Source organism: Eutrigla gurnardus, assembly GCF_963514095.1.
Source record: "Eutrigla gurnardus genome assembly, chromosome: 4".
Taxonomy (NCBI): domain Eukaryota; kingdom Metazoa; phylum Chordata; class Actinopteri; order Perciformes; family Triglidae; genus Eutrigla; species Eutrigla gurnardus.
This window is the reverse complement of record NC_139918.1, coordinates 30,675,414-30,690,257: the sequence shown is the minus strand read 5'-3', so window position 1 is coordinate 30,690,257 and position 14,844 is coordinate 30,675,414. Positions and strand designations below refer to the sequence as shown.

The 14,844-nt window shown below is 43.3% G+C and overlaps 1 protein-coding gene across 1 annotated transcript; it reads left to right on the top strand.

Annotated features, from left to right (window-relative positions):
* Window positions 1-131: 131 nt before the first annotated feature.
* On the top strand, window positions 132-13,282 carry LOC311011724 (polypyrimidine tract-binding protein 2-like). The gene is made up of 17 exons (XM_084006832.1): window positions 132-223; window positions 1,682-1,703; window positions 2,111-2,162; window positions 2,288-2,451; window positions 2,989-3,060; window positions 3,156-3,227; window positions 3,308-3,466; window positions 4,651-4,761; window positions 4,962-5,130; window positions 5,444-5,521; window positions 6,139-6,251; window positions 8,626-8,659; window positions 10,129-10,221; window positions 10,538-10,654; window positions 10,802-10,901; window positions 11,019-11,096; window positions 11,455-13,282. The coding sequence occupies exons 1-17, from the start codon at window positions 216-218 to the stop codon at window positions 11,582-11,584; spliced, it is 1,572 nt and encodes a 523-aa protein (XP_083862958.1). The 5' UTR covers window positions 132-215; the 3' UTR covers window positions 11,585-13,282.
* The last annotated feature ends 1,562 nt before the right edge of the window (window positions 13,283-14,844 follow it).

Below are 14,844 nucleotides of genomic sequence, written 5' to 3'. Positions count from 1 at the left end.
AGCTAGAATTAGCTGCTTTCAATTTGCTATCAAGCAACAAACGAATCGTGGCGTTACCCTCCAGACCGGAGGGTGGCGGTAACGCGCCTAACACCACCGTTGGTCTCCAATAGTCGCTAAAAGACGAGAAGAAGAAGAACGCCCATTTTACTCCCACTGTCAAGGCATCGAATTGTGCTTAAATATCAACAGACAGGAGAGGACAAAGAGCTGCAATGGACGGGTAATTGTGTTGATGTTACACTCCGTGCTTCTGGTTCAACTCCCCACGGCCGTGCACGCTGCTCGGACGAAATCAACCGCGCCCCTCCTCCTCCGTGCTTAATTTAAGATATGCTAACTGTTAGCTCCGCTGCGAAACCTTGATACGGTTGGGATATATTACAAAGAGCGCGACGCTAAACCACAACACCGACTCCCCGTCGAGAAATGCTGTAATCCAACGCGTACATTTATGGCAGATACGTGATTCAACAGCGCGTTTTAGGAATCACAATAGTCTACCAACTTCGGCAATGTCATAGCTAACTTTAGGTTACTGTAGCTAATGGGGAGGGGGGGTCGTAATGGTGAAGGTTAGCATTAGGGTGAGGCTGTTTACGGTAGCCCCCTGTGTCATATCTGACATGGCACGCGCACCTGTCAGTTGGGGTCCTTTGTCTGAGCTGCTTTCTGCTAACTGTGACGCGCGACCTCCACAACGTTAGCTGCACCGTTAACGTGGATTCATCTACCACGCAGAAAAATAGACAAAACAACAAAACGTCTTGTTAGAAAAAGGCATGTATTCGTCGTCACTGAATGGCTTGATCCTTCACATTACCAGCTGTGTACTGGGTGTGTTTGAAGCCTCCATATTGGATTTTAAAGGACCACACCAGTGTAGTTCTGACGTTCTCCTCCCGTCTTCAACGCATCAGTGCATCAGTGTTTACTTTAGTAAAGCCTCCCTGTTTTAACCTCCGTTCACTGCCATTCATGTCGAAACTGTGTGTAAAAACACGACACGTCTCTGGGTTTATGAAATCCAACCCTGTGAAATTGTGTATGATGTCTAAAATTTCCATATTACTGATTAATACAAGACATTTAAATTATACTCCGTCATGGATATCAGATCATGTCTGAAGCTAGTAGCAGGTTCTTTGTTCATTTTTTGTTAATCTGATCGGACAGGAAGCGGTGAGATAAACAAACTTGTATGAGATACCACTCAACGGTGGTTTATGATCCACAATTCAATGTAGAGAAGATACTGGCCAGAACAACTTCCCAACATATCCCAGTATGAATTTGAGGAGGACGTACTGGGAGAAGGTGTAAATAATATATATATATATATTTATTTTTTATGCCTGTTGAGTATCAGTACAGGCCTGAAATGCACACAAGTCCAAGGTGTAACTTTCAGCCAATCGTTGACCTCCTTTATACCGTGGTTCTGCCTTCTGAGCTGTCAATCACATCAGAGCCAAGAGAGCCGTTGAGTCAAAGGTCATTACAAAGCTCATGACCAGAACATTTAAACTGGATAATAACTATAAAACGTTTCTTTAGGTGACATCCAACAGTTATTCATCCAGGACAACAGCTCCAGGTTTCTGATTGCTTTCCCTTAAGAATTTGAAGTAACATTTAATTTCTTTTTCCTTTTTCTCCCCACATTCTGGCCTTTTGGCAGTGATGTTGCGGTTGGTGTGAAGGTAAGAAGATTTACTTTTTAGTTAGAACAAATTCACCTTGAATGTAGTGCATTTACAGCCACACTGTTCATAAAGGATCTTGATCACCCTTTTATTGGCTGACTATTCATTTAGTGAGCGTTTGAGTTGATGGACAGAGAGTTTTATGTGAGGGGAGTGTTTTAAAAGTTGGTAACAGTCGATGCTGGGAATTTTCAATTGATCGTGCAGCCCTGTTAAAAGAGAAGACACTTTGTGAGATGGTAATAAATGATAGATGGCTTCATGAAGCTAAAATGACAGACCATACGGTTTAATGTTTGATCTATGTTTGATATTTTGAATTGTAATGTTTTTTGGAATTTGTCAGAAGTTGAGATGTAAATGAAAATTTAATTTCTTCTTATTTTTTTTCTTGTTTTCTCCAGAGAGGCTCAGATGAGCTCAATATGTACAGTACCAGCCCCACCTCCATGACGGGTAAATTCAGTCTTGACTTGGTTTGGTAAACATGACCTACTGTGTTTTCTGACTTCATCTTTAATATGGAGTCGTGGAGTCACCGGATAAATGATTAATTGTTATTATTTGTGTTGGTGTTTTAGCGAACGGCAGTGACAGTAAGAAGCAGCGTCTGGATGAGTCTCCGCCCTCCAGAGTTCTCCACATCAGGAAACTTCCCAACGAGGTGTCGGAGACTGAAGTCATCGCCCTGGGGCTGCCCTTCGGAAAGGTCACCAATATACTGATGCTGAAGGGGAAGAACCAGGTAAACGGAAGCAAAACATCACGTGGCGCTGCACCTGACAATTGCTTTTAATTCATTTAATGTGACAGGGTTTCGTTAACCAATGAGGGTGAAATGGATCGTGAGCTGGACAGGCAGTTTGGTGCGCTGGTGATGTGTACGGTTATTGTACAGGAAGGCAAAGCTCCTGATTTACCAGTCCATCTACATCTAACACTCACCTGTGGTCATGAGCTTTGGGTCGTGCCTGAAAGAATGAGGTCACAGATACAAACGGCTGAAATGAGCTTCCGCCGTAGGGACGCAGGGCTCAGCCTTCAGAGGAGGAAACATGTCACGCATATCGTTGCATTTCTGTAATCAATGACATCGATTAAATGCGCCAGCCAAGACTCCATACCACCAGCCAATAGTTTGAGGTGAAGATGAAACAAGAACAGTCTTGTAATGGCTTCTACGTTTGACTGAAATATTATCTCTAAGGGCAATGCATCGTCCAGGATCTGATTTGTTATCCTGCTAAAGCTCAATATTGCTGTGTGGATTTTTTCCCCCCAGGCGTTTCTGGAGTTGGGTACAGAAGAAGCAGCCATTACTATGGTGAACTACTACACAGCTGTCACACCCCAGGTCTGAAATGCATCAGTGTCCATTCCTGTTACAAATGATTAATAGTGTGCTGTGTGCATGCTAACGTATTATTACATGGATCACATTCCGTTTAGGTCAGAAACACTCCTGTCTTCATCCAGTACTCCAACCACAAGGAGCTGAAAACAGACTCGGCTCTGAACCAGGTATACACGTAGATTTACACCAAACCCCGTCCTTCACCCAAACCAGGGTCAGGCTCATGTAGCTTTCTCCCTCCACCCAGAGGGCCCAGGCGGTGTTGCAGGCCGTGTCTGCAGTTCAGGATGGAAGCTCTCCGTCCTCCGACCCCGGAGTGCTGGACCTCGCTCCACCGCCCAGCCCAGTCCTGCGAATTATCATCGACAACATGTTTTATCCTGTGACACTGGACGTCCTACAGCAGGTAATACCTCAACATGTTTTTTAGGTTTAGCCCTCATTTGTTTGTTTTTGTATTTCCACTCATTTTTGGTATAAAAAAAGACATCTGCAAAGCAAAAGAAGAAAACCGACACATTTTGTTAATAGTGATAATGTTTGTGTGTCTGATAGGGCTGTAACCAGTAAAAAATATATATATTTATTATTATTATTTATTTTTTTTACATTCAAAACTTCTGTTGAGGTTTTTCAATCTCGAATGTCTGTCGTATTTTATGACGTCATCACCTTAAAAAATAAACGGGGAGAAATCTATTTTTATTATTATTAGTTTTACTATTCTTATTGTGGTTATATCAATGTTATTCATGGTCGTATTGCTGCTTTATCGCCCCATTAATATGTTAATAATTAATGTGCATGCCTTCCTTTGTGTGCAACAATGGATATTTAACACAGTGAAACATTTAGTTTTGAAAGCCTTAACACCAAGTATGGACTGAAGCAGAATATTTCGTTTGATTAAAACGTGAATTTAGGAAATTATTGAATCAATATTGAATATTATTGAATATATTATTATATTAAGTCACTCTTAAAGGAGTCATCACCAGGAAATCGCAATTTCTCTTGTTAAAACATGCATATCTGTGTTTGACCTCAGTTGAAACTTGCCTGAAAGGCTGGAGTTTGAAAGTGGCGCCGTTTTTTCGCTTCTGCTCTTTTTCCGAACAGGAATAGCACACAAGGGTGTGCATTCCTAAAGCACGAGATTTTGATTCTGCGCTTTCGGTGACGTCACCGTGGCGGCTACTTGCATAAGCCCACCCCTCTTTCACCACCCAACCCCGCCCCGTCCGCTACCTGAAATCGCCGAAGCGCCGCCATTATGTTTTGGAGTCTGCATGCAGGCAAGCCCCCCCCGGCTCTGTCCTTCCTGCGGCGAATCAACGCGCGCCTCATTACATATTATACAATGCACATCCGGACCAGTCAAAACCTCGCGCGTAATCTCGCGTGATAAAATCGCGGTACGAAAAAGGGTCAGAACAAGCTCAATGTTTGATTAAAAATGTTTTTTTTTTTTCTAATAAGTTTTACGAATTGATCCAAAGCGATCCAAGGGGGGCTGGATACGTATAAAACCAGGTGATGACTCCTTTAAGTCACTTTTTTTTGTCTCTGTGAATGATTTGATTCTTCCAGATCTTCAGTAAGTTTGGGACCGTAATGAAGATTATAACCTTCACCAAGAACAACCAGTTTCAGGCTCTTCTGCAGTTCAGCGACCCCGTCAATGCACAGCAAGCTAAACTGGTAGGGTCACCTGTAGATTTTAATCAATGCAATCACAGGTTTTAATATTCTCATGTCCACTCTGTGTATTTTATCGTGTCTGTGGTAAAAAAAAAAAACCTCTTTATTGATAAATCGATAAATTTGACAAGTCTGTTTGTTTAAAACAAAGATACTCATCCGCATGCTTCCTTCTCCCTCTTTCACGCCCCGTACTCCAGTCTTTGGACGGACAAAACATCTATAATTCCTGCTGCACGCTGCGGATAGACTTCAGTAAACTGGTCAACCTCAACGTCAAGTACAACAACGATAAGAGTCGAGATTACACCAGACCCGACCTTCCTACTGGAGACGGAGAGTCGGCCAACAAGGACCATTCTTTATTGGGTAAATAGACCTCTGTCTTCATCTGTGTACACCACCCATGATACACCCATAATGCTTTACTGTCACGCCTATGGCCTCTAGGTCACTCGTTTGGTAGAAGTGCTGTGTCACTGATGGTGTGTCATCATCCTGAAGGAATATTGAGATTGGTTTCCTGTTAATATCCTCACCGCAGTGTCATGATGGCGTACATCAGAGCATTTCACTGTTACAAAGAAAGCATTTTGTTGGGGTTTGTCTTGATACGTTGCTGGTTTAGTCCCTTGTGCTAATTAGAGATTGTGGTATAAATGTGGTTGTCGTTGTTTCGTAGGTACCCCGTCTGGAGCGCTAAGTTCCTACTCCAGTGGAGGAGGTTACTCATCATCTCTCTCCCTCTCGCAGGGCGGAGGTATTGACCTTTTCTTCTTTTCCTTAATCACTCTGACTCTGCTGTTTCCTGTCATGCCGCCGTCTCTGGTCCTGTTACGGTTGTGTGAGCGAGTGGCTTCATCTCGGTTGATCTTACAGCTGAATGAAAAGACCAAGTCAATTGATGATTAGCTTGAATTCAGTCCTTCTGTAAGTGGCTGGCTAATTTGCCCCGTTTGTCGACTGGTTATTGTAATTAAGAAATCAAGTTTACATACAAATTATGTTTTCACTGCAAAGTGCCGTGAACTAGATAAACAGAAGGTTCTGAAATCCCACCAGGCCTTTCCCCCCTTTTCAACTTCTCCTTGTTCATAATTGAAATCTTAATTACATTTAAATGGGATCGTGCATTATTCTTAATTACACTGAGTACATAGTTAGGGTGGATATTATAATCCAGTGAGCTAACACCATGCTCAAACTACACATGTCTAAGTAATGGCTTTGACTTTACAGTGCAGATAATGATCATTACTTTAAGTATCTTAGTTAACCTTCTGTGCAGCAGCAAATGCATCAGAAATAACTCTACATTTCTGCTACTGTATCACATGTTTGTCTCTGATATGTTGTGTTCTTGTGCGTTCCTAACAGGAGCCATCAGCCCCCTGAGTGCTGCCGCGGCGGCAGCCGCTGCTGCTGGTCGTGTTGCTCTGTCTGGGTCCGGAGTGTCAGGAGTCCTGTTGGCGTCGAACCTAAATGAAGAGGTACGCTGGTCATAAGTCGTGTCATTTTGCATTTCTTTCGAAAGGGAATTTAACCAAAACTGACATCCCGACTATAACCCATCAGATTTTTAAAGCTTTTACTTGAACTACAAAAAATGCAATCCTGTGGAAAATGCATGGGAATCTTCACTGCTGGAAACCTGATGCTAAACTGCATTTCAGGCTTGAATGTGTAAGAAGAAGGTGATGTAGTAGGAATAGTTGGAAAAGTGAAAATGGTTTTAATCCTTCCTTAAAGAACTGAACATTTTATTTGAATGGGTTTTTTTTTATAGCTTAAAGCATGTTGAAGTTATGAAGAAGCTTCTTCTCTTACTTCTTCTAACAATTTTCCGTTTATTCTCTCATAGTAAATGTGCAGCTGCTCTTTGATCGATATCTCTCTATATGTATCTCTATCTCAATATGTTTCTGAGTGTCCCATCTCTGTTAGTCCCTCCCTCTCCCTCTCTCTCTGTCTGTCTTTGTTGCTCTCCCTCGTTGAGGAGGACTCCATAGTGGAGTGATTTGTTTTTACACTTCTCACCCCCGTCTGGTAAAGTCTCGGTGCACCAGCTGTGTCCCCGCTGTGTGTGTGTGTGTGTGTGTGTGTGTGTGTGTGTGTGTGTGTGTGTGTGTGTGTGTGTGTGTGTGTGTGTGTGTGTGTGTGTGTGTGTGTGTGTGTGTGTGTGTGTGTGTGTGTGTGTGTGTGTGTGTGTGTGTGTGTGTGTGTGTGTGTGTGTGTGTGTGTGTGTGTGTGTGTGTGTGTGTGTGTGTGTGTGTGTGTGTGTGTGTGTGTGATTAGTAGTGAGTGTTAAATCCAGGGATATACTTTTCAGTCACATGTTCATCCTCTCTCTGCCATGTTCATTATATTCATCTGAAATTGTTGCACGTTAAATATAATTACGACTACACGTTGTTAATCACGTTTGCAGACCGATTCCGAAACTTTCGTCCGTCAAAAAGGTTTTCATAACCGGTTTGATTTTCTGTGGGTTTTTCCATCTGTCAAAACTCGTTTAGAGAGTTGTTTGACCACTCGGCCCCGTCGTAGAGCTCCAACCACCACACAGCATGTCAACAGCTTGTCCACCTCGTGAATCATGGTGAATTTCCATTCTTGGGATAGTCGTAAATATCATCAAAAATGTTTTAGGGACATTTTAAGAGTTTTTATGTTGATAGTTATCGGGACAAGATCCTGATAAATCACTATTATTTTTGGGAGGATAATCATGACATGACATTTTCATATCATCCCTATGCCTGTAGTGGACTCACAGTAAACTCGGCTTCATGCAGAGAGATTGCAGACGTGATGATTTAATTCTGTTGTTTTTTCGCAGTAATGTAGTCGTATTGAAGTTGGGATTGTTTTCTGTACTGTTCCTCTACTCATCAGTCTGATCTAGTCTTCGTAGACCTCGTAGTACTGCCCCCCCCCCCCCCCCTTTGGTTTGATACCTCCTCGCTTATTTATTTCATGCTTTAATCATTTTTCCATTCCCAAATTTGTTTTCTACCTCCCAGCCTTTCTCTTCCTCACTGATAAATGCATCCAGCAGGGTGTGTGTGTGTGTGTGTGTGTGTGTGTGTGTGTGTGTGTGTGTGTGTGTGTGTGTGTGTGTGTGTGTGTGTGTGTGTGTGTGTGTGTGTGTGTGTGTGTGTGTGTGTGTGTGTGTGTGTGTGTGTGTGTGTGTGTGTGTGTGTGTGTGCGTCTCTGTGCGTGCGTGCGTCTCTGTGTGTGCGTGCGTCTCTGTGTGTGTGTGCGTCTCTGTGTGTGTGTGTCTCCGTGTGTGTGTGTGTGTGTCTCCGTGTGTGTCTCCGTGTGTGTGTGTGTGTCTGTTTGTGTGTGTGTGTGTGTGTGTGTGTGTATGCGTGTGTGTGTGTGTGTGTGTGTGTGTGTGTGTGTGTGTGTCTGGACTCAAACCTGCAATCATTCAGACTCCGTTGATGTTCCACTGATGCTGTTTACTGACCTCTGCTTTGGTTTTTGTCCTCCTCTCCTCCTTTCTCCCTTCCCCGCCTCCTTCCTCCCCTCCTCTTGCTCCTCCCTTCACACATTTATTTTCTCTCCGTTTGGCCACTCATCCTTAAATGTTGTGCCCCCCCTCCCCTCCCCCATGTACGTTGTACGATGTACCCGACTCTGGGTTTGCCGTTTTGACCCCTTTCCCCGAAACCCCCCCCCCCCCCCCCCCCACCCACCCCTTGGCCCTCCATATTTGCTCCACCCCTTCATCACCATGGAAACCACCACCTCCCCCCTCGTCCAACGCTGGGCGGTCTGATCTCTACCTTCGTCTCTCCTCTTCCTCCTCCTCTGCTCCTCCTCTTCCTGTCCTCTGCTCTGCGGTCTCTCTCTCTAAAGATGGTCACGCCTCAAAGTCTCTTTACCCTCTTCGGTATGTTCAACCTCTACTATTCTATCTGTATATCTCTCTCTGTTAATCCTGTTTGGTTCACCTCCTTCAGCGATGTCGTGGACACGCTATTCCTCTGTTTATCTTTCTGAACCTCCGAGCCTCCCGCTGTCATGTTGTACGAGTTAAAAGTCTTCTTCTGTCTCTGCGTTGAAAGGAAAGTGAGTCTGGAAGATTGTCTGTCTGTTTGGTCAGCTTCACGTTTTGAACTGGTGAGAACAAAGACACAATCAATTATTCACGTGTCCATCGGAAAAACTCTGTCCAAAGAAAACATTGTTGTGTGAAACGGCTGCAGTTTGCATTGACAATAATCAGATGGCATAACGAGACCGAAGAGCATCCAGTCGACCCCTCGCTAAGCCCCGCCTTCCCCACACTGTCACTAACGCACGAGAAGGCACAACATTCAACCAGGACTAGTCTCTTACCATAGTGTCCGACTCTGGGCACAACTGGCTGTGATTGGCCACTCTGCATTCCAGGGTGGGACTTGGCGAAGGGCCAATTGGCAAAATACTAATATTTGCCAAGATGAGGCCATTAATTCCATAAGTAAGCTGAGAAAAGGACAAATGGGAAGCTCCTCCCACCAACACCACTTGACCACTTGCCGTGTTTCTGTTCTCACCACATTGTTTTTGCTGAAGTTGATCGTGGCGGTCCAGTGAACTCACTAAGACTCATCCTAGCTCTTAAAACCTCTCTGTCTGCCTTTGTTTGTGATTTTTCTCCAGATTTGATATAAATCATGTGCACTCATAGTTCACCTTATTTTAAATTGTATTCTACTATTCACTGTAATTGGTAAAGCAGCCACTCAGTCATCCATAATGCATTAAACTGTCTACCAGCCCAGCAACATTCACAGATCTTTGTCCTGACCCTTACTGGACCAGTTTGAGCTACTTCTCCTTCAAAAAGTCTAAAATGATCTGCATAAAAAGAACTAGCTCTTCTTTCTAGATGTACTGCACATGTTTCCCTTCACACACTCTGTCTCAGGTTAGTGCATGTCTTTTTAAAAGGTTTTGTACTTTGTAGGTGTTGTTTTTTTTTCTGTCCACTTATGGTTTTACATTTTTAGTCACCGATCTTCCAGCTGGATTTGTGACTCAACATTCAGCCAGGTGGCAGTTTCAGGTGTATGTCAATGGTAAAGCTCAGCTGAAGGGCGTCGCTGCTGACAGACAGAAGGGTTTGATTGAGTTTCTAGTGGAAGTCAAATGGGAAGATTCCATCTTTTCTTTTCATTTGTCTTTCTGGCACTAACTTTATTCCTTCCATCCTTCACACCTCTCCTTTTTTTTTTTATCTTCGTCGGCTCCATCTCTCCTGCTCTGTCTGTTCTGTCCTCCTCCTCATCTTCAACTCCGCCCTGCTCTCTCTTGCTCTCTCTCTCTCTCCCTCTCTTGGTCTGCCTCTCTCGCTCTCTCTCTCCCTACCTTCAGGAGTCTATGGTGATGTCCAGAGGGTGAAGATCCTCTACAACAAGAAGGACAGTGCTCTGATACAGTTGTCCGACGGTAACCAGGCCCAGCTGGGTGAGTTTGCAGAAATGATGTGAATCAGGACGTGACTTAAATAAATTAATAAAGGGGGACGTTGTGTATTTGCAACAAACAAAACATGGATATGGTGGTGCAGTGGTACATTTACGTGAAAAAACTCACACATTTATGTGGAAAAACCTGGAATATTGTCTGAGATTATAAAGTCGTCAGTGACACACCTTGAGGATCGATGAATGAATTAAAAATTCGAAGCATTGAGCCTCAGAATAACTTCATGGAGTTGATATGATTGATGATCAACCTGATATGCCGTCTTCTCACGTCTTCCATCTTTCCTCACCTGCAGCCATGAGCCACTTGAACGGTCAGAAGGTTTTCGGGAAAGTGATGAGAGTGACTCTGTCTAAACATCAAACTGTGGCTTTGCCCAGAGAAGGACTGGATGACCAGCTGCTCACTAAAGGTGAGAGTGAATCTGCAACCTGCAGAGTTAATATCTTATGATGAATGAATGAGACATACATTTACAACATCGACAGCCAGAGCAGATATTTGAATTTCCAGCTAAATGTATTGTCATTGTGTAAATATATTTGTTTTTATTGGACAGATTTTTCTGGCTCGCCCCTCCATCGCTTCAAGAAACCAGGATCCAAAAATTTCCAGAACATCTTTCCTCCTTCAGCAACACTTCACCTCTCCAACGTCCGGTAATAAAGCCACTGCAGGCAAATTAATTTGTCTAATTGTCTAATCGGTGTAGCGCGTCACTTTGGCTTCACACAGCTTTGCTTTAAGACAATAATGGTTTGACTTCGGATGTCCAGGGATGGAGTCGGAGAGGAGGATCTACGTCTTCTCTTCTCAAACAGTGGAGGAACCGTCAAGGCCTTCAAGTTCTTCCAGTAAGACAATTAAATATGATGCTACACATGTCTAGCCTGCAGGGTTTTAAATAAGCACCGACTGTGAGCGGAGTATTATCATGAGTACAGTATCAGACCCGGTACTGGTATCTGGTGTCAGTAATATCGGAGTATTATTACAAGTACATGAGTACAGTATCAGACCCGGTACTGGTATCTGGTGTCAGTAATATCAGAGTATTATTATGAGTACAGTATCAGACCCGGTACTGGAATTTTTGCTTCTCGACTGGTTATGCTCTTGGCATACCTACCCAGGAAGTAGACGGATAAATTGCCTTTTCTAATGGTTAACTTCCGTAACATTGACCCCGTTTCTCTGCTCGTTGCTCACCAGGGACCGTAAGATGGCCCTGATCCAGATGACGTCAGTAGAGGAGGCGATCCAGACTCTGATGGACCTGCACAACTATGACATGGGAGGGAATCACCATCTGAAAGTTTCCTTTTCAAAGTCCACCATCTAACCCAGCGATCCCCGACGGCTGACCAACCATTTGTCTTCTTTTCCACGTTTTCTGTTCATCTCTCTCCCACCACCCGACCCAGAGTAGACCGATGATTTAACAGTGAAACGTGTTTCGGACTCAAATTAAACATTAGAATAGATTTCAGTGAAAAAAATATTGAGAAAATTCCACAAAGCAAATTTTTCTTGACCAGTAGAAGCATCAGACTTTGACCCACATGACATCTTAAAGAGCAGCTCGACACCAGCTGTTTGTGTTTTATCTCCCGAGTGAGTACGCTGTGACATCACTGGTGGGTGTGGCTACCGGTGCACACGCCTGGCCAGGGTCTTGATGTTCCTCTTTAAAGCAGTGGAGAGTTTGTAATTGAACCGTCATCGCTGAGGTTCGGCTTCCTTTTGGTTTCTCTCTGCATCGTGTCGCCACGTGAACTGCCGTTCCTTCCTGTTCATACAGACGCTCGCAACTCTCCGTCGTAGCAACTCCCAACGCAACGTCACCTCATGACCAATTCCATTCCTACTCTTGTAGGCGTCTGTCAGCCGCCGCCGTTTAATTACTGACACGATACATGGCCATATTATATTTCCTGCGTTATGAAAAATGGGAATATTCACGACATTTCGTAGGCTACGTTTTAAAGTTAAATGCATCAATCTGGTCCTCATTTAAACTCAATGAACACATACGTGTGAATGACGAGGCGTGGTTAATGTGATGGCGGTGTTTCAAACCGGATCGGGACAACGCCGTAGACCTCTGATGACCCGACGACAGTCACCATCCCTCCCTTTGTATCTCGCAGCAAAATAAGTCGTGGTGTGACGTGTTTGAGTCAATTTGCTGACATCGAACATTTCATGGTGATGCTGAAGCGATCTATCGTGTCGTCAGCGCGCTCGTTCACTTAAAATCCTCTTCGTTTGTGCGGTGAATTAGAACTCTAAATAAAACTAAAGGTTCAAGTTAAATGTAAATATAACCAGTTTTACATTACCAGCACCCAAGTTTTACTTTGGCATATTAGCGACCGACACTTAACTGGCACACTCTGTCATGTCATTCCCATAGCCGACGTGTAAAGGCGTGAACACATCGCAGACTTGTAAGAATATTGAGGAACCAAAGGATTGAAGAGCAGAACCAGGTGTAAAGTTCCTGTTCCCATCCCAGTGTTTTATAGACGAGGGTTCATGTGATTCTGGTCCTGGTCTCTGGTGTTGGGTGGAGGCCTGTTAGTGTGCCTTTAGTCTGTGGTCTGATTTGATCTTTAAACGGATAATTTTACTGGTAACGATTATTTAGTTCATTCTTAGATGGAAGTTAACCTCTGTTTGATCTAACGTGAGCTTATTTGTCAGCAGAGAAAACTGGGTTTTTATTTTTCACTCATCTCTGGTTCTTTACTACGACGGAGTACAAAATGGAACCAAAATGTACCACCTTTTGGCCCTAATACTCTGTCGTACTTTACTTACAGCTTCACTGTTTTATTTTGTGTTTTTTATTCTTTTAGGAGATTGTTGTAAATTTTCTGCGTTTTTTGTGGTTTCCTTTTTCAGATCAGCCCAAATTAAACGCATCTTTTCTACCAACAAGCCCAAATGAAATAGTGTGAGTGTTTGTTGGGTCTCGGTTCAGGCCTCTGCTCTCATCTGTAGCTCACCTGTCAATAAACTTCTCTCACTCTGCTCAGTTCTGTCTCTCTGCTCTCGCTTCTTTCTCTCACCTTCTCCCTCTTTTAGCTCTCGTTCTGTTTCTGCAGATAAACTGTTTCTCAGCTGCTGCTCCGCTCTGTGCCAACAGGGCAAATATATAAAATATCAATCGTTCATGCACTTATTCATTTTGGGATTTAGGGTTATTTAAAAATTTAGGGTGTTAATGTCTCATTTGCATATTTCAAGGGAATAATCCTGAAAATTTCTAATACAAAGAAATGATTATTTAATGTAAGCAATCAGCTGGTAAATTTCATGCTGATATTTATGAGTTAAGCTTTATTACTGTATTCACCTGCATCTGAAAGGTTTTCTCTAAACAGGTTTCTACCAACATAACTAGCTACTAAGAATTTTACACTTCTGTAAAGTTGACCTTAAATTATGAAGCTAACTGTGTTAGCAGCTCCACACCAGAATCCACATGGATCCAGATCCAGTAAGGGTGCCGCTCTGCTGCTTGTGTTCATTAGATCCACCCGTCGCTCCTCCTCAGTCCAAATATGGTCACTTCCTTCACTGGTTGGAAGATATCCAAGATGGCCAAAATTCCCAACTTGAGGCTTCAAAACTGTAGTCCACAAACCAACGGGTGACGTCACCATTACAACGTCCTCTTCTAATCTTCGGTCTGGTTTCTCTTCCTTTGGTTTCTCTATTAAATGGTCATAAGTGAATGTCTTATGATGCCAGAGTGAGCTGTTAAACGATGGAGGCGGAACACGAGGGAGGAGAAGACAACAGTAAATATAGACTAATGGACTCACGCTGCTTAATCACCGTCTTCGGTTTAATTAGACGGGATGTGGTCAGACTGGAGCCTCAGCAGCTGCACAGATTGTTTTATAATCTTCTAAAGTGTGAAGGCGTCGATCAGCAGCCCTGAAACACTGAACACAGCTCCACTGGCTGTAGCAGGTCTGAGGAGCTCAAGAAGGGTTCAAGAGCAACGTGCACATGTTCACCTCATAAAACTTGACTAAATACCCTTCAAATTGTGATTTTATGCAATTTAAATTAAATTAAATACTTGACTCTTTTGAAGTATATTTCCTCTACATTACATACACAAGCCTCAGACAATACTTTTGCACATTTCTGCATGAAGTTTTCAGCTCTTCATTTTTTAGATATAGCATACATGTTTGTTGTCATTTTTAATATGTACTTACTATGTTTGTTATTCACCAAACACCGAAACAAATTCCCACAGAATCTCAAAACTTAAACCACGATAAACAGGGTTGTCATTAGATGCAGTTCCTCCGTGGTCCACCAGAGGTCATTGTGAGCTAAATCCTGTAGCCTGGCCTGGTCCGTCCGCACAGAAGAAAACCTCAAACTCGTGGACTAATATTCTGGGAAACTCGAGTTCCAGCGAGGGCGACCGTCGGGATCACACAGCTGTTGCTTCATACAGATGTTGGATGGGAACTCAGTAAAAGTTATATTTAATGATCTGCCTTTTTTGTCATCTTTAATACAGTTTATACAATTCAAAGGCTGCTGTGGGAGTCTCGTGTAGTAAACATGTTC